The 27,914-nt window shown below is 40.0% G+C and overlaps 1 protein-coding gene across 6 annotated transcripts in view; it reads right to left on the bottom strand.

Annotated features, from left to right (window-relative positions):
* Positions 1-27,914, bottom strand: part of LOC108922314 (neurexin-3b-like) — a 370,501-nt gene that overhangs the window by 245,017 nt on the left and 97,570 nt on the right. For all 6 annotated transcript variants that reach the window (XM_018732376.2, XM_018732379.2, XM_018732378.2 and 3 more), the window contains 3 exons: positions 26,581-26,742; positions 13,782-14,220; positions 10,873-11,256 (listed from right to left, as the gene is read on the bottom strand). In XM_018732376.2, the coding sequence (XP_018587892.1) occupies positions 10,873-11,256; positions 13,782-14,220; positions 26,581-26,742 (985 nt within the window). The remainder of the gene's footprint in view (positions 1-10,872; positions 11,257-13,781; positions 14,221-26,580; positions 26,743-27,914) is intronic.

Genomic DNA, 27,914 nt, shown 5'->3' with positions numbered 1-27,914 from the left:
ATATGATTTTGCAAGTACTTTACAATTTCTTCAAAGTACTATTAATGCTCACATCTGTTTGGAAATTAATACATTCACATCTCAAACATTTATTCTGATTACTATCTGAAACACATAGGTCGCTTTTTTCCTATAAGATTTGGCATGATTTGTTAGACATGCATTAACTCTTGCATTAAAAATAAATGAGCTCATTAATCAACAAAAATGCAGAATAATGGATACTTGTGTGATTCAAAAGTCTATGGTTAATACATGTGTTGAGAAATTGTTGAGTAACAGACACACCTTTATGTAGCTGCTCACGATGTGTACCGGCTGAAATGGTGGAATGTGACAAATGAACTTCTGTTGGTATAACGCACTCACAGTTTTTTTTTTCTCTGAGATGCACATCACTTTGGAGAAAAGTGTCTGCTCAATGAATGTAAATGTCAAAGTTAAAATATTGATGACTATCACATTTCATGCCCTTAAAATGTCTTCCTGGCCTCGACGTGAAGGCTTCCTGCACTGAAATCCACTAGAGGGAAGCACAGGCCACAAGTGAAATGTGCAGCGCCATTCCAGCACACACTTTGCATTAGTACTCTGCTTATGAAACAAGCAGTAATAGGTAACAGTCGAGAAATGAAGGCGCTTCAGTGACATCATTATTGCAGGCTGACACACTCTTGTCTCAAGTGGATTTGTCAAAGGCAATTGTCCAATCCAGGCTATGCTCCAAGATCTTTCTCCCCGGAATTAACTCAGCAAAGAGAAAGCTGCGTGCTTTGTGCATGTTTATTTCTTGATTATTATTATTATTTTTGATCAAAGTCTGTTAATTTCTCAAGGTGCCGCATGGCAAGGGGTAGCCGTGCTCGGGTGCCTGGCTTGTGGGAGATTGCTCAAAGGGCGTCCATACCAGCAGGGACTACGACTGCATGCCGACATCCATCTTGTCTCGGCTAGGCGCACAAGATGGATGTCAGCATGCGCTACACATTATCCTGAGCTAATTTTGAATAATTCATCTGCCCTGCGAAGCAGAGCCGAGAAGCGCCCATTGGCCTCTCCTCCACTTGCCTGTTTTCTAGCGCAAAAACACAAAGGGGATCGACTGCATTTACGTAACACAAATCCATAGCCAGCTCAGGCAACCAGAAATGGGACAGCAGCTGTGGCAGTCCACCACAGTCCGTGGCAGCGGCATGTTGTGTCCGATTTTCGCTCGGCTTTCAGCTGCACTATGTCGTCACTGAAAGCAGCAGCATCTCGCCTTTAATGGTGCAACTAGACTGTTCACAATCCTCAGCACACTGAGGTCATACATAGTTCTGTGAACAAAGTGAAACGTATGCTCAGTTAACAACTAAATTGTGTCCTTTCTCTGGCCATGACAGTTAGCTGGAGTTAGAACAAGACTTTGGATTATCGTTACGGTTACGGTTAGGGTTACTTATATCAACAGGGTTAGAGAAGACAGAAGCATTAATAGATAGGATGGAGAAACACGATCGCAAAGAGCCTTACCTAGCTTACCTAACTCTTTCCCTCTCGTATATATATATATATATGTCTGTGTGTGTTTCATAAGTTTAATTGTCTGTCGTCTTCCACGTGTAACGGCCTCAGAATGCAGTCAGTTGATGGTCATTAAAAAAAAAAAAAAAACTACACTCATTTTTGGCATTTCCAGGAATTAGTCATAACCAAAAAATTAATAAAAATGAGTTAAAACTCCATTCTGAAAAGTGTTATGAAAAACAAAGGTTTTGTGCAAAAAGAAGCTTGCCTTTTGCATTTTCTCCAGCTGAAATATGATAAACTCTTTTTAAATCTTACAAATGCTTTAGGAATCCACAGGGATGTGTTTCTTTTTTTTCCACTCTTTTGGAATGCACTGTATTTGCATTGTCAGAGATATCCCCTCTCTTTACTATCATGAATATGTTGGAACTTTTATCATTTCAGAGCAGAAAAAATGTTGATGTATTCATGTAATGATACCTCCAATGCTGACTTCCAGTTTTCTGGCATCTGTGCCCAGAAAGCTCACCTGAATTTGAAATCACAGAGACTGATTAAATGTAATAAATTAAATCAGAGAATTTAATAAATTTATGATTTATCAAACTATCATGACTCCATTTTGCTTCACATGACATTGTTCCTCTGATTTTGAAGGAAATTTATAAGAAGTGGAAAATTTTCTGATTACAGTAATATATTTTTCTCAGAGAAATGTGCACTGATTTTCCCTCAAAATGTCTCTATGGGTTTCCTTTACTTTCTCAACTCAGACAAGTGACAAGAAACACATATTTCATTACACTCTCTGAAATTTTTGTAATCAAATTTAGGTAAAGGACAGAAATACTGTAGGGCTTATCTAATGTTGGCACGGTGGCACAGCGAGTAGTGCTCCTGTCTCACAGTGCCTGGGTGGTGTAAGAGAATGTGGATTTGATCCCTGCTCAGTCTGTGTGGAGTTTGCATGCTCTCCCTGTGTCTGCGTGGGTTTCCTCTGGGTGCTCCGGTTTCCTCCCACAGGTTCAGGTTCCCCCATAGTGTGAGTGTCACTGAGAGAATGTGTTTCACTGATGTATGGATGAGTCACCTATTGTAAGTAGTGTATCTAGCAGTGTAAGTCATCTTGATGAATAAGGTGTGTGGGCTGATGACACTACATAGTAGCCATTGCAAGTTGCTTTGGAGAAAAGTGTCTGCTAAGTGAATAAATGTAAATCTAGAGCTTCAGATGAGTGATTTAAAAGCTGATAAATGTTTCCATCATGATTCCCAGGGTTAACTCATGTTACATGCAGTAGTGAAAAGCCACATAAAACATGGCTTGATGGTTTGTCTGTGGTGTGGCTCAGGGTAGGGTGGCATGTCCTCTGACAGTCTCCCTAGCCATCCACCATCTGTGGCAATGACTGCTGGGAATCGTGCGTACAGGGGGTGTCGATTGCAAGCGCTTACTGAAGACAAACCGTGGGGTGTCACATTCACTATCTGATGAGATATATTGTATGTCTGTCTACAATTACACATTGTTTTCTGGTGGAGCATGCGATGCTAAAGAGAAGCCACAACCCTGTGGACTCAAGACAGGGGCTCCTGAGTTGAAAGGCCCCTTGAAACAATGCCTCTAATTTTGCTTTGTGGACCACGAATGCATGAAGTATCTATGCAAATGGTCAGAATAAAACGTCCCCAAACTGACCTTTCTAGCCCTACAAAATATTTTTTTATTTTATTTTGTTGTTCCAATTTAGAGGTTTTCAAATTAATTAAAGCAAAAAGGAAATGACAAAGCAGTAGCAAACGTGCATAACTCAAGTCTCGCCTTTTCAAAACAGCTTGGTTTTTGTATCTTTGAAAAGAAACAACGTTGTTTCCGAATTAAACTCAAAGAATGAGATACCTCTATTTCATGCCATTGCCTAGCAAATATGAATAATCATATGGGAACATTCCTCTTATTCACTGTTTCATTTTCACGCACTATTTACACCAGCAAGCCTTCTTCAGAACTGTTACATATAACTGTCAATGACAGGGGCAGCAGAGATATGATCCAAAAAGAGCTACTCTGAATCCCTCTAACTGCTTCCTCCTGTTTTGATAAATATGAAACGCATTTTTAACCCAGTGACATACATTGAAAGTTCACCCATCCCTTATAAAGGGGTTCATTTGTTCTGTAAGTCGCCACTTTAGGTGAATCCCTGTTGCAAGGCAATATGTGGCACACCGAGGTGGCTGGGGAAGGGGGTGGAGCGAGGGACGGAGTCGCCACAGCTGAGGCTAATCACGCACTCTATTTCTTCCCCTGTGCCTAGCAGTGAGGGAGAGAGAGACAGAGGAGGAGAGCACAAACACGAACACGAGCACGTGGATGGTGTAGCAGCGACCGAACCCCGGCCCCTGTCCCGAACGACCCCGGAGAAACCCCATCATACCCGTTCCCTGTTCCCACTTTTCCTCCCCTTCCTTCCCCATGACAGGGGGTAGGGAGCAATCCCTGGTGAACCACAAAATAAACAGACAAGAGCACCGCATCTGCAGTCTCTGGCATACATCTGTTACACAATATAATAAACATTATTTATTATGGAGGGAGGGGTGCGGAATAGGCTGCTGAGTGGAAAAAAAAAGACAATGTTTCTGTAAATGAAGAAGTAAAAGGTTTTTTTTTTTAATGTATGACATATTGCATGGCAACATCAACATTTTGTAGAATTTTTGTAACAATAATTATGTCTGACTTTCCATGTAATACTTTCATTCATTATTTAACAGTCATTCATACAAAGGTAACTGTCTGAGTGACTCAGACATAATCACTATCAGTAACTGTAAATGTCAATTAATGAACATTTGTGAAATCATGATAACAGGTATACAACCCATATTGCCATTTTACTGTCGTAATGGTTTGGTACAATGCATGCATATTATTTGTTGATGTTAAATAAAATGTATTAATATTTTCAAACATAAAATGCACACTTAAGGCTGCATGTATTTCTGTTTGTGTGTGACAATGTATTCTTGTTAAAATATGTATTGCAGTACTTATTTAAGTGTAGACAGTATATTTAATAGCTACTCCAAACGATTAACTATTCTGGGGTCTTTTCCAAAGCAAAGCAAAGTGAAATGGCTGCTTACAGTCACTGTTCCTCAGATCCAGAAAGATTAATGGGTAGATTTCAATAAATTATGAAGCACGGTACACTGTATTCAGTTACACGTATTCATTTAAACCCAAAGGGAAATAAATGTTTACTTTTGTCTAAATGAAATACATCACTTAATAGGTCTTGTAATATGTTCAATAAAACTGAATAGGGAATGAAAAGTAATAACTTTGTTTTATGGGTTAGGCAGATTTCATCATAAAATTAAATTTAGGTTAAGTACTGAGGAAACAGTTTAAAAATATTTTTTTTAAAATATCACATAGCATAGCATAATATTTTGACAGCCAAAATACACATTTAATCCCCGTATGCTACTACTCTTCACAGATACTGATTTAAATTCTAGTCATATAAAATGTTTAGCCAGAAAGCAATTTGACCGTAAACATCAAATCACTGGAACCAAAAACTGTATTTTTGAACATGATATAGGGATGACTGGAGAGGATACTGGAAAATGGGGGGGTGGAATATATATCTACACACACACATATATGTGTGTGAGTATGTGTATATATCTATATACAGTATATCAGTAGGGATGGAGTTGTGGCGTAGCGGGTTTGGTCAGGGCCCACTGTGTGGCAGGTCTGGTGTTTAAGTATTGCTTGGGGTGCCTTGCGGTGGACTGGCATCCCGTCCGGGGTGCGTCCCCTACCCTCCAGCCTTGTGCCCTGTGGATTATGCTCTGGTTTGCTGTGACCCTGCTTGGGACGAGCAGTTGTGGACATTGTGTGTGTGTGAGTATATCAGCAGAAACAACTTAGAAACATGTATAGGCTCATGGGAGTTACCAGTCCTGTATGGTCTCCTCTAAAATGCTATACACTGCTGTGAGTTACTGTGAACGACAAATTAAACAGAGCACGTGATAATAGCCATCTATAGGTTTTTTAGATTCATCACAGTGGACTGCAAATACACAGCAAAGCCAGCACAGAATCTAGTATTAGTTGAAGAAGAAGAGGCAGAAGCAAAGCTATATGGGCTAACTCGAATCATTAAAAAAAAATAATAATAATAAAAATAAAAATAACTGTGAAGGTTTCGAGCTTTCACTTAATAATAAGCCCTTCATATGTGTCTGACGTTAGTGCATCTGCAGCAGAGGACGCAATGTGATTTAGTGGAAATGGAAAAAATAAAAAAAAAAAAACCCTGTATATTTCAGCCTGGAACAATGCTTCAGAGCAAAGTTTATTAATTCTTTTTCACTTAGCTTAAAGTGCCACTGAATTTGCAGTTTCATTGTATCCTCAGTACAAATAAGCTTACTAAAAATTTAGCAGAAACTATTGTACTATTTTAAAATTGCTAGTGATGCACTGCTTTTGTGCTCTTCGGAAACCTACATAATCCAAATTGAGTAAGAAAATATCCCACTATATAAATGAGTGAGTGTACGAAAAACTGGTAAGCTGTGTAAGTCTCTCGATAAGGGACAAGTCCAATTCTGGTAAGAAGAAAAAAAAAAAAGTGTCAGTAATTCACAGCAGAACTGAAGGAGGAAAAATATGTGGGGAAAATATTTTTTTTTTCCTGAAAAAGAGAATAATGACTTACATGTATTGGGTTTTATTATTTTATTTTTGTGGGACAATAAGAAAATCCAGAAATAGTGTAATCAATATAGTCTATGAGCAGCATTTTGTTAATATTTCATTTTTTCACTCCCTACTGTGTCATGAATATATTTTGAAGCCAGTAAATTTGCAAGTCTTCTCTTCTGCTCAAGAATGATTCCCCATAGGGCCCCACTGAGCTGTAACCATCTCCGGGACTATATGCACCATTTGTGAAAACCATGTACATAATTTCCACAGTGTTTACAGGCTCAGAGGGGGTGTGCTCTGTGTGAATGCTTGTTTCCATGCATGCATGTGTGTCGTGTTTGCGTCTAGGATAAGGGGCATAACGGGGGGAGGGTTTCTCAAGAAGTCCCTTGAGCAAAGGCTCTCCGTGTGCTCATCTCACTCCAGCTCCACAGTGGAGCAGAACAAGTGACCTTCACAGTGCACAAATCATCAGTGATTAACTTGAGAGCTTCACCTCCAAGTGTGATTCCCCAAACAGCCATGCAGTCAGTGTCAGTGGTGTCCATAAAGATAAAAAAATCCACACCAGCCAACAACATGACTCTTACAGGATTACAGGGTTCTGTATCAGCTTTCACAGAACTGGTAAATTAGCAAAAAGGACAGACGGCGCTTCAGACACACACTCCTAGTGTGCTTTACTGAATGTTTTTTTTTTTTTTTTGACAACACCGTACATTAATTAACATATTCAAGAGATATTATTAATTCAATTAAAATTCAATGAATTTTGCAGTCACACTATACTCAGACTGGAAGATCTTAGTGTGAAATATTTTGCCAGACAATTCAAAAACAAAACCAACAACAAACTGAGCTCCAGTAAAATGTAATAAAATAATATAATTACGTGGCTATTCATATGATGGCCTTAACCACTTCAGTTCTGCTCCAGCACCTCCAAAGAGTGCTTGAAAAGTGGACAGGTTGGGCCAAGATGAGCCCTCAGTGGAATGAGCACCCTGCATTCTACTCAGGGCTTATAGTGGAGTTTGGCACTCTGAGGATATACGTACTGTTGACTGAGTACAATCCTGGCAGCTTAATGCCGAAGGCACGGTCCAACACAAGTGCAAATCAACCACAAAATGTTCATTTCACTCCGCTTATGGAAAAAAAAAAAAAGAAACACAGAGTTTGTGGATTTTAATGACATTCCCACCCTCTGCAGTAGAGAGACCTGCAGCATTAGCGTGTGTGAATTAAATAATGCAGTTTTGTTAATAACATTTAATAGTCAGATAGAAGTATCCTCCCACAGTTTGTTAAAACATGAGGTGAAATAAATTAGCATCTTAATTATGCAGATTTAAGGTTTCAAATAAAGTTAAAAAAAAAAGCTGTTAAAAAGACACAACTGAGATTTTAAAACTTGCTTTTTCTTTTACTTCCTTTTTCCTGACAATAATAATAAAGATTCCTGTGCTTTGTATTTAATTATTGAAGCTTTTTTTTTATTATTTTTTAATTAATTGACATCTCTATTAGCTTGATATGAAAATGGAAGGATAACCCAGAGTTTTCAATGTTCTGGAAACCACCTATGCCACATTTGCTCTGTTGAAATTTGTGTGGTAAACCAGAAATGATTTTCTAATTAACTATCGTAATAACAGGCCCGTGGCGGTGTGTTTGAGCGGTGCCTGCAGTTTTCCAAAGCAGCAGAAGCCTGTGTGATCTTGCCTGGACTCAAAGGCGTACATGAGAGCAACATCTTTCATACAGCAGTTCCGGACTGGGACACGGCTATAGATGACATAAGAGATTTTGAAATGACATTTTGGAACTATAGATATCTGCTTTTGTCATCTGTGCTGGGAATGAAGCAAGGAGCGTGAAAAACCAAACAGTAACGTTTACGCATAAGGTCAGGGATTACCATATGTTTCTGAATGTCCCAGATATATATATGTACGTATGTATGTATATATAATTTTCTGTCCGTACGTAGTTCTTTGTCCACTTGAGATCTCATCACATTTTGGAAGAAGCTGTAAGCTGGAGAAGTTCCTGTCTAACTAAGCCTCAGGTTCAGCTCTGCCCTCGAGGAACAAGCAATGGCAGTGGGCCCTGCTACTAGTGGCCGGGCAAATGTGAGCCTCGTGGCACAGAGCAGAGCAGGCACAGTTCTCATGCTTTTTTTGTGGGCTCAACTGCAAGAGTCAGGTGATGTCTGTGATTAAGAAAATATAGCTGCATTTCATATGCACCCACTGTCAACTTGATTGAAAATATACTCTTTTATTCTTTCATTTTATTTTCATTTTTTGTGATTAAAACAAAGTTAATCTGATTACACATCAATTTCTTCCGGGGCTCGGAGCTGTTTTCTTGTGCAAGCAGTTTTTCTGAGCAAAATGGCGCTATCTGTTTTCTTTTTACAAGTGCATTTCCTTTAAAATATAATTAGACCCCCCTCCTTTTTTTATTTTTTCATTAATGTGTCACTGTGAGGCATTTCCCAGAGAACAACGGATTCCAAGGCTGCAGGAATCAATGCCACAGTGGATTATATAACAAATGACCTGCAGTGGGCAGTGAGCACATTTTAACATGCTTAGAATGTTAACAACACAACTAAAACAGTTGTGTGCTTAAAAAGGGCACATTGGGCCAGCTTTGAAAAAGCTGTTCCTAAAATTAAATCAAAATCTCCATGAATATATATTCTTTTTTTAATACAACCATGATGTTTATGCCCCTCTTTTAGTTTAGAATAACACACTGTTGGCTGTTCAGTGGTGATGATAAATGGTTGTATGTAATTCACACTAAATAAAAACACTGCTGAGGTTCCTTTAAAGAAGCAATATTTGTAAATGTATCATTTATCTTCGGTTCTTATTGTGTCTATTTTGAGAACAAATCCGTTTAATGTTAAATATAAAAGATAACATGGGACAGCGCTAGATATGCTTCATAATAATTTCCTTTTGCACTGAGATACTGCGAGATACACATTCAAGGTACAACAATTAAGCATTTACGAATGGTTTGATTTTATATCCTGACTTTGGCTTATGGGGCATTTACATTTACAAAGATTGAATTTAGATGTCCATGCAGGTCCTCAGAGCTCAGCAGCGTGAAAGATTACATTTATATTTATTCACATAGCAGATTGTTGACTGACAAAGTGACTGACAATGATGACCATGTAGTATTCTTTAGCTGAACTTTACCTTTATGTAAGGTGACTTACAATGCTAAATACACTACATTAACCGTAACCCTACAATCATATTCAAATTTATACACCACTGCAGTGCAGTGTACACACAGGCAACAGAAACAAACTATAGGTAATTTAGTGTCATTGGTTCCTCAAAAAGACTTATTTTTGGAGGACACTCATGAAAAACAGGGAAAGCATGCGAACTCCACATTAACCTGGGATCAGAACCATGTACAATAGCACACCCCAGGTGTTTTTAGACACCATGTCAGACTGTTTGGTAAGCGTGAATTCATCAGAATTTTTTCAGTGATCTGTTTACGTTTCTGCGTTTTTTTTTTTTTTTTAAGGTGCAATTAATACATAATCACAGAGCATCATATGAACAGTCTGTATGTCCTGTTTTAGAGGGCTTTTCTTTTTTTTTCCAAGTGTACAATATATTACTATGAAAGGACTGAAATGTATTACAGAGCTACATTGTGTTACAGAGATATTCTGAATGGAAACTGCCTTGTGCTGTCTTTCAATAACTAATGCTAATCAGTGAAGTTATTCTGTCCATTTTGCCAGAATTTGATGATATTTTAGTATCATTGGGCAGAAGTTTTGTGGCTCAGAAATACATAAAAATTTACCAATTAAACTAATGGTAATCTCACATTCAGGTTAAAAGAATTCACCTTATGAAAAATTTTTCAGCAGATAACTTTCCTTCGTAAAGCAGGGGAAGGGTGTACTGTCTGAACACTTACATTACTTAGGCCAACTCCATTTCAGAGTAAAATGACATACTATAGCGAAACAAATGTGTAGTGTAATTAAATTATTTTATAAGAAATGTTTCAAATTTTTGGGGGTGCAGTGGCGCAGTGGGTTGGACCACAGTCCTGCTGTCCGGTGGGTCTGGGGTTCGAGTCCCACTTGGAGTTCCTTGCGACGGACTGGCGTCCCGTCCTGTGTGTGTCCCCACCCCCTCCGGCCTTACGCCCTGTGTTGCTAGGTAAGCTCCGGTTCCCTGCGACCCCGTCTGGGACAAGCGGTTCTGAAAGTGTGTGTGTGTTTCAAATTTTTACTATCTACTACAAAAGTAGGTAAATTCTCATGTCCAATTATCAACAGCACAGATTTAGATTTCTGGCTTGAGTTTCCCTTTGGGGAGAAAAAAGAAACATAATGTTAACCCAATGGGCATGAGACAGAGATGTAAATGAAATAGAAAATCGCCCAAGAAATGTTCCTCTAAAAACCTGCTATGACTGGGGGGGGGGGAAACTCTTTACACTACTGTACTACTAAGCCTACAGCAAAACAGAAGGTCCTACAATGGAACACACAATTTGGACAAGATGGAACTGCAACGTGTCTTACACATCAACTCCCTAGGCAGGCTAATGGAAATACTCACCTCTTTCACAAGTCCTGGACCAGAAGCCAGTTCCGGTGCAGTCGCAGATAAAGCGGTTCCAACCCTCCTTGCAGACGCCACCATTCTTGCATGGGTGACTGTCGCATTGCTTCCCACTGACTTTGCTACAAGACGGCTTAATCCCAGCACCACTTTGGGCTTCAGCAATACGTCGGATGTCCTTGCTGCGCCCGTCAATGAAGAGGTCCCGAATGCAGCCTACATAGCCATAGTTGAGCATCGCTGTCCACAGCTCAGTGGGCAGCACCAAGCCTGCCCGGTTCTCAGGTAATCCTCCCAGGTACATATCGCCCTCCAGATCAAGGATCTCACTCTCCCCGCTAGCTGTGAAGGGAATGCGGCGGCTATTCACTGAAATAGTACCTATAAGACCAAAGAGAGAAAGAATGCAGATCTGAATATTATGTGACATATGAAAACTTTTACACAGTTAAACAGCTATAATTAATGTTTAATAAAGGACAATACAGTACGTGCTTATTTACTAGAACAGCAAGAGCCCATGTGGAATTTGGCTGTATTCTGTTGTTGTACTCATTAATACATGTTTTTACACTTCAACCTCTTATGCAGGTTTACACTTTGCTAGAGATGTTCTGGGGAAGTACTTTTGTCAGCAACACAAGAAACCAGTTCCTACAGGGAACAAGAAACATTTTGGTTTCCAATCTATGCCACTTTTGCACTAACCTCTGTACAATTCTGACCATACAGTCAATAACACTCTGTATATGTCTGCATTGTGATCCTCTAAGTGTGCATCACTCTTGACACTAGTGCACTCCTCCGTCCTCAAAGGGACAAAACTATCCTATATGTGCTCCCCAGCAATGGCATTCTAGAGTACCAGCTAAGAAGAGGGGCAAAAGATTCCAGGGAGTTTTAGATAATGCAGAGATACTGCAGAAATCTTGAAGTCCTCCAGCTGTGCACAAGGGAAGGCTGTATGCTCCAGCAAGTTCCCAGAGCTGCCAATTCAGGGACTAATAAGGTTAGAAAGGTCTTAAGGGATGTACACATGAGCTGGTGTACGAGACATTTTAGCACAGGAGATGCAGATATGTAAATAATGAAAGAAAAAGACTGAAGGAATCGAATTTGGTGTCAAATGATGAAGTAATTAGAATCCACAGCCTCAAGAACCACCTTGCATTTAGCAGGCTTATGGTATCACAGGGTAATGATGCTCTTGAAATCAATAGATGGTTTTAAACTTGTAAACTGACCAATGTTTTCATTAAATAGATTCATCTAAAGGAATCTTGTAAACAGTACATTTCCGACAATAATTGCTGGTAGCAGCATGTTTTGCATTCAATTGGAAAGTAATTTGCAAACTGCAGACACAAATGATTAAAAAAGCATATTTTGTGTTCATCACACATTCTCTACAACCATCTGCTAAGCAGTTACAGAAGATGGGTCAATATTTATATGAAATAAATCTCTGAATGAATTAAAATACTAGACAACTATGATTTGTGATAACTGGTAAAAAGTTTATGGGATTCCCATTCATCCAATTTATTTAACTAGAGCATTACAGAAAGACCGTACTGGTTTTTGCTTTACAGAACAAACATTTTGTCCTAGTTCCATGGTCCAAGTACTCATGAAAGCATGGGGTGATTAATCTAAGCTGGATAACTTGTCACTGGTGCAAATTGCCTGCCCTCAGCTGATGCTATACAGACCACAACAATAGATATAAATGTAAAATAAAATAACATTAAGTCTGCAACTCTATTACAACAAATCAAGTAGGATACTGGTGGAAACAAAAATGCTACAGCCATTTTCTCACTAATTCTTGAGATGATGGAACTTCCTTTAGTAGAAATCACATGTCCTTCATATATATGTTTTAAAGGCTAAACTTGTCAAAAGATTTGCATATAATGCACCGGAATACCTATAGGTATGCCTTTTTTACTGTACCAATACACTTACTTGCTCAAACATTTTGCTCAGGATGAGTCACTGCTTAGCCATCCTGAAAATATATGGTGCTAGACTAGGGAGGGTACACTGCAAAAGGGACACCAGTGCATTGCAAGGCAGCCACAAACACAGTATGCACATGCTGTGGGCACCATAGAGTCACCAATTCACCTGAATCATATATCTTTGGAGGTTAAACTGGGGAACCTTAAGGAAACCCACACATAGACAGGGAAAACATTCAAACTCCAAACACACTGAACAGGGATCAAAACTGCATGAAATCCCTCAGTCTGGGTGTTGTGAGGCACCAAAGCTACCAACTGCACCACTGTGCCACATTTTACTTAAACGGTAGTTAAAGATTTTTTTTTCCCCCAAGCTTTTCATATTATAAAACTCAAAGCACTCAAACTGAAAGCAGTTGTAAACTCACTGAGTTTCATTGCTTGTCCCTGTCACAGTCACAGTGGGTTAGAATCTATCTTAGAAACACTGGGCATGATGCCGAGAGGGATATACCCTGGACAGGACACCTGTCCATCCCAAAGTAGCCACTCACACAGTTACAGGCCAAAGGGAAATTTTAAGTGTCCAGTTGACCAGAACTGTGGGAGGAAACCAGGGCACCCAAAGGAAACCCATGCAGACACAGGGAAAATATACAGACTGTACACAGACTGAGTTGCATTTGGACCTATACCCAAACTTCCCAGATGCTGTGAGACAGCAATACTACCCACTATCATGCTTCTGCCTGTATTTAAATATGTTCTAATAAAATATGTGAGAAACACATACATATGCACCTGTACACATCTAGAAAAAAATATTCCTGGAGAAAAGAAACAATGAGGTGTGTCTTCCACAAGTCCGACAAATGACATGACTTTAATGAAGAATTTAAAGAACTTTAATGATATCTCTAAGCATAGCAAGAACCTCACCTGATCTTCCATCCCTCTGTATGTCCACATGATACCAGGTGCCATCGTTCACTTTGCTCTGGGTGGCCTTCACTTTGATTGTCCCAGATCCCATGTCCAGGAGCAAGTAAAGGTGGGCATCTAGAAGTTCTACTGCAAAGAAATCCACCTTGGTGTTCTTCTGGTTGCGGGCCTCCTTCCGGTCCTGGGGCCTCCCATGGGTGAAAAGGATGAGACCGTTAGGCTCTGTGGTCCGAAAGTCAAAGGAAATGGAGCCCATACGCTTGGTGTTCCATTTGGGGAGGCTGATGTAGGCTTCAGGTGTTTCAAAGGAGATAGGGTCCAGGGTGGGTACATTCTCGCACTTGAACACTACGTCGCCTTGGATCTTCATCTTGGGGTCCGCGATCCTGGCCAATCGTGACAGTTCTAGTCTAATATCATTGTTTTTGTAGACGACCTGATAAAGTATAAAGAACAACATGGTTAACATTTGAGAACTGCTTAAGCTTAGCAGTACTATGTCCATCCAAGTGTCTAATAGTAAAGAGTTACCAGCTGGCAAAAAACCCAGATGTGCCCTTACCTTGATTGTAAATGCCAAAGGAAGGGCTGATTTTCAATACAGTGAAAACTGAACCAGCAATCTTTCCAGAGCACCAAAGGGCATCTCTCAGTCCACTGAAAGGTCCCCTCGGTCCCGCGGAAGCTTTTTATGAAACCTCAGTGCCTTCAGTCGTGGGATCAGGATGCAAAATCTTATAATGGTCAGCTAAGCTTAACAATAAATGGCTGGACAGTTATTACTCTGATATTCACCAACTGATTTCCAGTTTGTCAATCCCTGATCCCTGAAAATTGGACTGGGGATGAATGCAGAGGGCATTGCCCTGGAGCCACTCAGTCAGATCAACACATTTGAACCCAATAAACACTAAATCCCCAGCACTATAAAAGAAGTGATGGAGAAACAGTCCAGTTCTTGATCAGCTCTTCACTAGTGATCCTCATTCTGTGTGTGCTACTGCTTCTAAAGTCATGTTCACAGTGTGTTTATGTTCTAGTCCAGCACTCCGGTCCCATCTGTGGCTGTCCTCAGTGCCCTTTTGGTCCCATGTCTGTGCCCGTTTTTTTGTGTATTCAGTCAGTTTCCCTTACAAGGACACACAATGCCTTTCTTTGCTCCGTGTTCCTTGTTTCATTTTAGCACTTAATTTTCTTTCTTTCTTTGCACAGTGCACATACAGGTGGTCCCAGACTTATGATGGGGTTACCTTCCATAAAACCCATCGTAAGTCAATCATATCGTAAGTCAAAAATACATTTAATACACCTAACCTACTGAACATCATAGCCTAGCATACTTGAGATGGCCATTACAGGCTCACTGCCTTCATGCTGGGCAATTATTTGAATTTCTCCTCAAGAGTAATTGCCCTCCTCTTTTTCTTCCCACCAGCAGCAGGAGACACAGATGGGCGTTTCTGTGACATTATGGATGCACAAAACAAAACCGCATGACAGACTGGGAGATACGGATCGCTGCCACTGCCCAGCATCACAAGAGAGTACTGCACTGTATATCACTTGCTCAGGGAAAAAAAAAAAATCAAAATTAAAAATTTGAAGTACAGCTTCCGTTGAATGTCTATTGCTAGCTCACCATCGTAAAGTCGAAAAAATGGTAAGTCGAACCATCGTACGCTGTTCACTCTGCTTTTAAGAACATTACCCTTTTCGTCCGGATTTGAACACAGTCAAATGTGTGCATGTTACGCGACAAACAAACAAATTAATATTAATTAATTAATTAATTAATTAATTAAAATTGTAAACTGAAATTCAGTCAAGTGGATATGTGCTATGGGGGCATGGTGGCGCAGTGGGTTGGACCAGGTCCTGCTCTCCGATGGGTCTGGGGTTCAAGTCATGTTTGGGGTGCCTTGCGATAGACTGGTGTCCCGTCCTGGGTGTATCTCCTCCCCCCCGTCGTATGCCCTGTGTTGTTGGGTTAAGCTCTTGCTCCCCGCGACCCCATGTAGGACAAGCGGTTCAGAAGGTGTGATGTGGATATTTGCTATTTAACACCAGTGTACACTGAGCAACCACAATTATGTCAGCAGCCACAGCTGTTGACAGATGGATTTTCCCAAACTGGCATTACAGGTAATCCTAACAGATTTGACAGTAAATCAACACAGGTGTCATTGAGCTACTAGATGTTGAGCTTCTCACTTCCTGCAGCATGGTTACACGAAACAACAACTGATCATCCTCCAGTAGGACTTGTCTCAGAAATATTGATCCTTGCAGCTGCAGAAGTTATAGAACCATCATTTCTTTTAATTTATTTTGCCTTTTCACTGACATCTTGACATCTTTCTAATACTTGGTCAATGAAAATGTGTGCTAATTAATATGATATTGTGTGATTTTTTTTTTCCATTTCCTCTCATCAAGAAGTGTAGAGCTTCTCAGAAGTAAATGGTTGTCCTTCGAAGGCTTGCTCTGACACATTTGTTGCACTCTACAACCAAGTGGTCCTGGGCATTCTAAGATGCCTGACAGAAGAAGTGATTCTCAATAAGAAGAAGTGATATTGTGCTGTTTTGTCCAAGACCTCAAGTATCATGCAGATTGTCAGCTTGTCGATTTTAGCATCACCTGATGGATCAAAGGACCTCACAAAATTTCAGCTCTCATTCCTCATTCATCTGAAAGGTTACAGAACCCTAGCAATACCAATATATTGAAATTGCTTTACTGCATTCTAACTGACAGTGATCAAGCAGTTCTTTATGGCTCCTTGTGGAATAGTGTTTTGTAGGCAGATGTTATTTTGCCACGTTTCTGTCTGTGTGTCAATACAGAAAGAAAACAAAACCAAAACGGAGATAGGCGTAAAGTTGTTCAAACTTTAACATTAGACAAGTCACAGGACACATTTTGGGAATATTGCTATATTTCACAAGTCACATACATTATTATACAGCTAAGTAATTTAAAACAAAATGACATGACCAGTTGTGGGATGTATGAATAAGTCCACAAATGGTATCCTCTTTAATATGTATATGTAAATTAATTCAACAATAGAGAAACAGAAGGATTTTCTATGAGACTGTAAAAAAAAAAATGCTGAAATAGAAATTCATCAAGGTGTTATCACATCATGCAGATTGACTCGGAAATGAAACGGTTACATATCAGTTCATTGCAGAAAGCTTGGCTCAGCGGCAGAAAACAGCATTGCCCACAGCCTTCGATGGTACTGGGAATCCAGAGCCGGTTGTATAAACCCTTCAAATCCACAGATTCTGCATGGGTGCATGTTTGTGTGTTTAGGAGCAAAAGATATATTTCCACATTCTGAGTTAGAAAATTCCTAATAAATAATAAAATAAAGCCTAAATATGTGTGTGTGTGTGTGTGTGTGTGTGTGTGTGTGTGTGTGTGTGTGTGTGTATGTATATGTTCCCTCTTGGGGAACATTTGCAAAATACACCTAAATAAAACTTGTGAAAGCAATTCTGAGTCTACATGAATATCGGCCTCATGCACACAGTTTCGTTAATCACTTGCCCTGTCAAGGTTCGGATAACATGGAACCTATCTCGGGATCACTGGGCATTTTGCTGGGGGGTTTCAGGCAGGATGCTACAGCAATTCATTGCATGAACATACACTAAATGCAATTTAGAGTGTCTAGTTCACCTGAACCATGTGTTGTTGGACTGTGGAAGGAAACTACAGAAACTGCAGGAAACAACCGCAGACACAGAGAGAACACGTAAACTCGACACAGAGTGAGTGGGATTCAAATCTACACCCAAACAGCCTGTGAACAGGTTACCTGCTACCCACTGCACAATCCTGCCACCTGTACTTAAATACACAAACACACACACACTGTCTGAAACCACTTGTTCCCCGCTTGTTCCCAGTGGGGTCACTGCAAACCAGAGCCTAACCCAGCAACACAGGACGGGATGCCAGTCTGTCGCAAAGCACCCCAAGCAAGACTCGAACCCCAGAGCCACTGGAGAACAGGACCCAGCCAAGCCCGCTGCACCACCGCACCACTCATACTTAAATATTTACTAGCAAAAATATTTGAGAAGCGTAAAAAAATTATTGATAGTGAAAATATTAAAAATCTTTAATGCAAATAAGCAAAAATGTTGGTAATTTATATACAATACTGTAATAATGCTCATTGCATGCACACCTTGTTCACAGGCCACAATCAACAGTGTTTTTACTAAATCATGCAATGTCTCACATTAAAGATTTTCTCTACGTATGATTTAATTAGTGTGTAAAACGTCCCCTGCCCTGCTTTGTCAATTGGTATAACAATATTGAATTTGTAATTTCTTATGTTCATCATGTTGTTCTCTGAATTGGAGCAGAGTTTGGGTGACAGAGGAGAAACGTTTTCCTACACTTCTGTGATGCACAACTTTGATGAGCTATACCGCGACTCATTATGTTGTAAATAGGAAGGTTTTATGTCCTGGTATCCATTATTTTTCAAGAGAAAAAGTTTTTTCTGCCTCTGTGTAACCCATTAAGTTACGTCAACTATAGTGACAAAATTAGCCCTCGACTTGCAGTGATGAAATGTTAGAAGAAATGAATGAATGAATCGCGAGTTCTGAATTTTAAACTGTTCATGAGATGTTTGATAAATTGTACTCAGTTTGGCCTGCAGTTTTTTGAATTGAAAGTTTTGTGTATGTTTAAGTTTTTCTACTAATTTCTAAATGGTTTGTAGCACGCCGAGGCGACGAGAAAGGGGACGGAGCCTGAGGTCACCCGCCCACAGCTGAGACTAATTGCCGCCTCTATTTCTTCCCCCGGGTCTCCCAGCAAGGGGCGAGATAGACGAGAGAGGAGGAGGAAGAGCACTGCAGATGCACGCCTGATCACCATTTCCAAACCCCGCACACGCCTGCGCCTTCGTTCCCAAGCCCCACGACGACGCAGCAGACCCCGAAGTCCTGACCCCGAATACCTGTTCCCGGTGCCCCCGTTCCCCCCCCGTCTTCTGTCATTGCGCCTGAGTGAATAAAAGGAGCACGAGCACCCACCTGAGCCGGCCTCTGTCTGTTGCATGGTTATAATTATAAGTTTCAGGGAATCCAGAGTTTAAGGGAACACTGCCCTTCCTTTCCACTCTACAGCATCAGACACCGCTAGTCACACTTGTCACAGTAGGTCACATCTATGCCTACTCATTTTTGTTGGGTGCTCAGCAGAACCTTACTGTTTGCCACGGGGAATGTGAGTGCTTTTTGATTACATTTGATTATGCACCAAACAGGATTCTGGCACCATCACAAAAATGGCAAACAAAAATTTCACAGTAACCAGAAAAGAAAAAGGTAGCCAGTTTGTTAGGCACAACTGTGTATAAAAAGCATGCTTCAAACACATAAAATATACATATTTTCTCCGAGCAGAAAGAATGTTACATCTCTTCGTTGCAAATCTTATCTGCTCAGAGACCCAAAAAGTTGGTAATTTACAACCTTGATGTAATATAGCCTAAGATATTGTTAATTACATTACATTTACATTACATGTATTTATTTACATATATTTATTTAGCAGATGCTTTTCTCCAAAGCAACTTCCAATGAGCTCTATGCAGTGCTATCAGCCCACACACCTTATTCACCAAAGTGACTTACACTGCTAGTACTGTACACTCCTTACAATAGGTCACTCATCCATTCACCAGTTCAGTGTTCAGTGCTAATGAGAGCTGTGTTACAGTGTCAGTGACAATATGGCACTGTTGCAAGATGCTAGACTGCTACTGTTTCCTTTCCCTCCAAATTTAAACAGAGACATTGCCCATATAAACTGTCTTGAATATTCTGCAGTGAGGCTTGTTCAGCCTCAGAGGTCATGGACAAAACCAAGTGACAGACTATGGTCATTCAGGCAAAACACTCTGTGTACACTGGCTTTCAGGGGCAAAAATCAACTAAAATACTGCTGAAATGAATACATACAAACCAAAGTAGTTTTACACTGCAAAATAAATTCTGGCACTAAATAAATTAATACTTAAAAAATGCAGGTACAGTATTTGGACTGAGGGAACTGAAAAGACCAAAATGATCGCTCCAATTGCATTCATGAAGAAATAGCAACACACTGCTGTAGCGCACGGTGCTCTGGGATCAGATGCAGTCAAGAAGGATGCACAGACACTGTTCATTATGAATGTTTATTGAAACAGTGGCACACAGCAAAAAGTATCAACACCTATCAATGGAAATAATGGTCTCGGGCTGAGGACCCCTTTTCCTCAAGGACCTGCACCTGAAACCAGCCCTTTCACACTGTGCAAGCAAGCACTCACCCCCTTATAATCCCTGTTAGCTCCTACGGCAGTTGAACTATTTCACATTTTTCCCACAATTCCCATTATCCCCAACTATTTCCAATGAACATCTGTTCCCATTCAAATGTGACAATCTTTAGTACATGGGTCATTTGATTGCCCCCCGTCAAAAAGAACGGCTAACCGGCTCTTGCAGCAACACAGGATCAATTCACTACAGATACTCCACACTATCCCTGCTTCCTCGTCAGTGGTGAACACCCCTCTTGTGGATCTTGCCTCACCTCTCGGCCATCTTTCAACGGATTTACAATAAACATCTGTTCCTGCTCGAACATGACACTCTTCAGTAATGCAGGTAGTTACATTATATGAAGGGTGCTACTCTCTAGGAATGGGCTAATGGCTTTCAAAGTCCAGTACTGTATCTCCTCGTAGAAGACTGCTTTGAAGTTGCCTTTGTTTTGTTTGTAAATGTTTTTTTTTTTTTTTTTTTTTCACCCAGCACTTGGCCAATGAAAATTCCAGCTTGCAAAGTGACAATGGTAAAACTGCACCAGCTGTTTCTGTGGTAGACCTAGTTCCTCATTCCAAGTCCAACACCAGACTTTATCCTTCTTGCAGGGCTGATCCAAACGAATCAGCTGTATACGGGTCCAAGCTGGGCCATCTGTCTGGCAAATCTACTCTTTCTCCACCAGTGACCCAGAGAGAACAGTGAGAGAGCCATAGGCCACTGCATCATTTCCTTTTTGGAGTACAGATAATGTGTTCAGTGCCTATGTCAAAGTTTTGGTGGAATCAGTGCAGGGACAGAGTTATTGTTTTGACTGACATATCCAAATGGTAAATAATTACTATGGAAAACTGACCTCCAATCACTAGTATAAACCCAATTTGAATGAGTCAAACTGAGTAGACTTATTGAGAGCCCATAACAGTATAATCATACTTTACAAAGATGCTGTTCTTAGTACTTTAGAACACAAAAGTCAACAGTAATCATGTCAGGTTAAATCCCTATGTAAAACATAATCAACAAAATTATATTTTGTACTTAGTGTTTATATTCATTAATTAGGAGACTTTTCTCCAATGCGACCTACAGTGAACACTATAGCATTTTGCTGACACCTTTTCACCCTGGGTAACTTACAATATTAGATACTCTGTTGTACATTACCTACAGTGAATCACTCATCCATACAGCAGAGCAACACACACACACACACACACACACACACACACACACACACACACACACACACACACACACTACAAGCAATTTAGAGTCATCAGTTCACTTGAACTGTGTCACTGGACTGTGGGAGGGAACTGCAGCACCAAGAGGAAACACGGGAAAAACATACAAGCTCCACACAGGCTGAGTGAGGATCAAAGCTGCACTGTCCTGATGCTGTGAGACAATAGCACTAACTGCTGCACCACTATGCCGCAACTTGCATGCTGAGAGACATGCAACAGTGAATACTGAGGAAAATTTTTTTTTTTTGGTATAAAGCTCGTTTATTGTATTTATTGTCACAACCATGAGAGTGATTTTTTTTTTGGAGAATAAGCTATATTTTAACGGAGAAAACTGTACATTTTCAAAATGGCACTGTGGAGTTACTATAATTTGTCACCTAAAAGGGTACTCATGGATGCCATCCAGGTTAGGGTTAGGTAGACCTTGTTCTTTGTACTCTTCCGCTTTAGCATCACATACCAACTAGGGTTAAAGAACAATAAAGCAGATGTACTTCCTTGACTTTTGCACAGCACTGACAGAAACCATCCTTTTAGCTGCCAACTTTGTAGCCCCAGTCTGGTGGGTGATCAAGTATGATATCTGGGCAGGATGAGTCCACAGGGCCAAGGACCAGGGAAACTAGTGAAGGATAAGAAACTATGGACATGCAGAAATCAGTAAAAATGTAAAGTCTGTGGGCGCACTGGTGCCCCGTCCAGAGTGTGTACCCTCCCCCTTCAGCCTTGTGCCCTGTGTTGCCAGGTTAGGCTCTGGTTCACCTCAACCCCACTCAGGATATGTGGTTGTAGACATTGTGTATGTGTGTGTGTTCAAGGTTTGTGTCCCTCCATGAAGCAAAATGTGAGACAATTTGTTCCTTGACAACTGTATCCCACATGGATGGCTTGCTGCTGATTGCATTCTTGAACCAGAATACCGTCCTCAAATTTTGTTGTGTTGTGTAGAGAAATTATTCTTCAAAGATTTTAATAAGCAAAACAAACATGCATGGAACACACAAAGCAAACATCACCACATGCACAAACTCTCTCTACTCTTCTTTTCTATTATCTCTTAAATCGCATCACAAAACCTCGAATGCCAACTAGCAGCACGCCAATGCAAAACACCACACAAACCATCACTGACTTGTGGTTGGCAAGATGAATGTTACCTAAGACATAGTAACTATGACAATGGTGAATACCACTATGTGGGACACAAAGCAGAAAACCTGATGCGAGTACACAAACACCTGCTCACAGTGAGGAGACGCAACCCACTATCAGTAAGATCAGCACATGAAGGAAGCACCGGGCATAGTTTCCAGACAGACAGCATGAAGAATCTTGCCAGATCCAGCAGCAGACAAAGCAAGGGAAGTAAGGAGAAACAGTTGTATACATCGCCAAGGACTACCACGCAGTCAGATGTAAGGAATGTATGCGTACAAGCTCTCTCCAGCCAGCAAGACGTAAGCTTGAAATTCAAACTTTATTTGTCACATACACAACCATATTTAGTACAACGTGTAGTGAAATGCTTTTCTGACTGTCTGCAATACATACTAATTGTAGAAATAATAAAAACAATATTATCAATAATTTTATTGATAACAAAAGCTTCTGGGAAACCCCATGAAAACAATAGTAGAATGTCAAGGTCAGAGGTAAACCTACCTGCCAGTCATAAGTGCCCACCTATCAGGGTCAGCAGATAACCTATTTAAACATGCTGTTCACACAGTCTCTCTCTCCTGATGTGTTGAACATGACACCTCATGTGGTGTTGAAAAGTTTGTGACCAAACAACTCAGCCCTGTGTGTGCTCAACAGTCCACGGCTACCTAACTTCTCTTTTTTTCTGATGTCATGACATTTACATTTATTAATGTAGCAGATGCTTTTTTTCCAAAATGAGGTACAATAATAATTAACTAGAATTTAGGACAAACCTTTATCCAGTGTGAGTTACCATGCTACTCACACTAAACTCCATACAATCATCCTCCAATCGAGGGGAGGAATGAGAGGAAAATGAAACAGCTGGAGGAAATCCACATGAACACAAAAAGCGTGGAGCTATTTGTTGGGGAATCCGTATGCATATTTATTAATTTCCTGTGTTTTGGTATTCTTCTTGGAATTTTGTTGGTGTATTGGTATTTTTAGCAGTTTTTAAAATATTTATAAGCGACTTATATACTTTTCATAAACATATTTTCTATTATCTGTTTTTTTTTTTTAAGTTTATTATAGTCTATTATCATTCTGGTGTAAGATTACTGTAACATATCCCATAAGGTGTATGTGGTAACAGCAATAGATAGTTTTTGGCTTTATTTTTGTTTCCCCATTGAAAATATTGGTAAAGAAGAGATATTTAGACATAAATTCCCTTCATGAGCTTCGTTTATGCTTGTTATGCATTAAGGGAAGTCATTTTGGATTTAAATGTTGGTATTCTGATTTCGATGGGGGGCGCGGTGGCGCAGTGGGTTGGACTGGGTCCTGCTCTCTAGTGGGTCTGGGGTTCGAGTCCCACTTGTGGTGCCTTGCGACGGACTGGCGTCCTGTCCTGGGTGCGTCCCCTCCCCCTCCAGCCTTACGTCCTGTGTTACCGGGTAGGCTCCGGTTCCCCACGACCCCGTATGGGACAAGCGGTTCGGAAAATGTGTGTGTGTGTGTGTGTGTGTGTGTGTGTGTGTGTGTGCGTGTGTATTCTGATTTCTGTTTAACCACATGAATATGAACCCTCAGTCTTTATTTCATCAAAGTGCAATATCTTCTTAAATCTATATTATAATTCCAAAGTCAGTCGAAGCACTAGATCATTGACTGTCCTCCATTGGGGAAATAGAGGAAAAAATTGTTTTGTGCAAACCTAATACAAATGGGATCCTATTTGATACCGTGGTTATAAAGCACAGACCCTGTCATTTGACAGCTGAGGGAGAGAGAGGCATCACAAGTCACAAGGTAAAAAATTAATATTAATAGCTCTGTGTGGAAAACGAGGGCATAAACTCAGGAGCAGGCCCAGGTTGTCAAAAGATAAAAGAACAACTTCAAGGTGACCTTCCATTATGATGTTATTACAGGCATTTTGTTTTCATCTGGAAACCTTTAGGAGAGAGGATGATGATCAGAGATGATTTGAGGTTGTTGGTTGGTCATGCAGGCATCCCAGCCTAGGGAAGGGGGCCAAAGTGAACATGGGTTGGGCAGGGGGTGTGCGCGCAGACCGAACTGGGTGAAAAACTGTACAAATTGCCATCTTTGTTGAAGCTCAGCAAACACACGCAAGGGAAAAAGTGCCCACATACATTACTGTGGAGCATCATTTCAGCAATGTAGAGCAAAGGGCAGGGAAAGCACATGGAGATGACACACAGTTCAAAAAACAGAGCAACATGTCATCAGCATCAGAGTTCATTACTGAAAATCAAGCAGATGGGCTCATGGAGCACTGGAGGTGTTGCAGCAAGCTTTGGAAATGATTGCAGTTTTTTGTCAACATCACAAGAGTGTGCTTTCTTGAGGCCAACTGTCACTCTACCATGGGACAGTACACACACAGACACAAATACACTGAGGCATATACTGAAACAAAGGATTGCATTCTCTTCAATGTTTTAAACAATGAATTTGTAAAATGCTGTCATTGACTAGAAAAAAATTGCTACAATAAAATATGGCTAACTCTTATGAAATTATAATACAAGTTATTGCTTGGAGATATTGCATATATACATAACTGCAGCAGGATTTTTTTCCCTCTGAATTAGCAGGGGTGTTCAGTGAATTAAACATGCATGGATTTTGATAAGATGAAGACTAAACTACACTCATCCTCTAGTACACAGATACTCAGCAACTGGACATTTACTTATCCAAATTTTAAGAATTTGCATCAATTATCCCACTACAAGATTCTATTCCCATTTATCAGTCCATGTTAAATATTCAGTCCGTAACTGCACCAAATCTGGGGTGAAATATCACCAAGGATTCAAGCCAAGTGAAGTGATGACAGTAGTCCAAAAGGTGAAATACACAGTCAGCTGCTCATATAAACTGAGTGTTCTGGAAAAGTACACAGCACATTACTTAGGTGCTTATTCATGTTTCTGTGTTTCATCATATAACTAGAGGAAATTAAAGCTGAATAAAGGTTTAAAATCCATAAGGGAGGAGAATTGCTCCCAACTATTGGGTAGCATAGTGGTTAAGCCAGCTGAGTTATCCTGTAAAAGTTCCAGACTTTAAGTATACTCATGTTGCTGTACCTTTCAGAAAGGTACTTAGCATGAAGTATTCCATTGAGAATGCCCTGTTGTAATGGGTATACAGCTGCATGTAAGTGTACAAAACAGTATTGTAAAGCATCAACTAAATAAATAATACCAATATACTGTAAATGTAAAATTATTTGTGCTGAAGTGCATTGAGGGTTGTGAAAAAAATACTATAAGCCAACATGCAAGCACTGCAGAACCTGCCTGCTTATTTACTTTTAGCAGATTATAATGTGGAAACCTATGGAGACAGAAGGAGAACATGCAAACTCTGCACAGACTGAGCCGGATTTCAACATGTGCCTTAACAGCCCAGGTACTATAAGATGGCCATGTGTTAGTGTATTGTAATGTATACAGTGAAGTACCCACTAGTATATTGTCCAAGAGGAAAATAACCTGTACAAATATTCTACACATACTACACTGAATCAAATGCACTATTGTTCAATCTAATTAGATAGTACTTTCTGACCGATATAGTTTATGTGCTTCATTTCAGAACTGTCACGTAAAGTAAAATATTGAAAAATATTACATTTTACCCATTTTTAATGTTTCCACATTATTCTAGGAGTGTTTCTGCAAACGCTTGTCAACTAATATTCTATATTCTAATTCTTATCCAGCCGTTTTAGTAAGTTCTAGGGAATGATATTGCCTGAAAACTGGAAGTCCCATTTATATGACGGTAATTTTACATCTGTTAAAAAATATTCATCTAAATTGCATTTTGAGAGCATAGTAGAAGCAGAAGACAGGATTTACTTCTTCAGAAGATAAATATTATTGAATTAATCATGCTCTTTCAGATCTCTCCTGCCCAGAAACCTCATGTCATTTTCCAGTGTCTTGGTTGAGCAGGTCTTAGATGCAGTGCAATGTACAAGAGATGACTTGATAACAAGTTTACCTCTTTCAGGCAGCCCATGAAATTGTTGCTGACAGGAGAGCCAGGTAAGTCGGCTGTGCTTGGGCTTCCTCCCACGTAGAAGAAGTCATCCGATCCAAGCATGGTGTAGTCTTCCTGGGTGTAGCCTGTGGTGGTCAGGATGCCATCCACGGATATAGTCACCTGTTTGAAGGGGGCAGCGGGACATATAGCCCAAATGTGACCAAGTAGGAACCAATTTTTAAAAACGTATTTCTTGTTACGATTCAATTTTTCATTTCGTTTCGTATGACCAGTCTCCATACCTTGGGTGTCTTATTTGGATAAGTGAAGTTTATTTCTTGTTCTTTTTGTTTTTCTTTTTTTTTTTTTTTTTTTTTCAAGGTCAACAGACAGGTAAAGAAAATATTAGAGCACAATATTTTCTTTATCTTTGATGGAGGCAAGAAAATGATTTTATTTTGTTATTGATTAGTTTAGGTTGGAGAGGGTTAGTAAATGGTTCAACCAAGGACAAATTATTTGCACTTGTTTTAGTTTTAGCTATAATTTGGAGTTTTATTAACAAACATGCATTACTAAAGGGTGGGGGATGTCTACTAATGTCACAAATAAGCAAACCAGTATTTCAATAACATGAAAAAGTTTAGTTATTATGGAAAATAAAGGATGTATTCACAAAGCAGGAGGAAAAGGTGCATGCAGGGACCACAGAAGGGAACAATGAGACAAAAACAAAACAGAAAGATGTGTATTCACCAGCATGCACAGAGGGCAGAGGCAGCCAAGCAGGTGAGCTGCTACTTAATATAGGTGAGCTGATGTCAGGTTTATGGAGGCCCTGGGGGATGTTTCAGTGAGATTTATGCATGCCATGCAGAGAGTACGCTAAAAACAACTGTCAGAGCTCCCGTGTTGAAGTTATTCACTTATTTAGTTATTTATTTATCCCCAAGGTTCACTTAGAATTTTTCATTTGGTTTTGGTTGCCGTTGTTTCGTGGAAAGCTTCTGCCAGTTTTCGCCAGCGTTGGTGGTAAACGAAATGTGGAGGCTTTGGAACAGCAAGCCCTGCAAAATTCTAATCTGAAAGGTTTTAATTAATTAATTCATTCATTCATTTATGTTTTTATTTTTTGGAAGAATTATACAAATCCAAACTAAAGAAGAAAAAGAGAAAAGCAGTGGTGAAGGAAAAAAGTGTTGAAAAAAAATAGACATGTGAAGAGGTAAATCTGGAAAGTCAAGAAGCCAAGGATTACCAACCCCATTTCCTCAATTTTTGGATAAATGTCAACAAATAAAAGTCAACGAAATAAGGGAGGGAAGAAACACACTGCAAACCCAAAAAAAGAC

Source organism: Scleropages formosus, chromosome 1 (genome assembly GCF_900964775.1).
Source record: "Scleropages formosus chromosome 1, fSclFor1.1, whole genome shotgun sequence".
Classification (NCBI taxonomy): domain Eukaryota; kingdom Metazoa; phylum Chordata; class Actinopteri; order Osteoglossiformes; family Osteoglossidae; genus Scleropages; species Scleropages formosus.
Note: the sequence above shows the minus strand (reverse complement) of the source record. Positions and strands in the feature narration are given on the sequence as shown.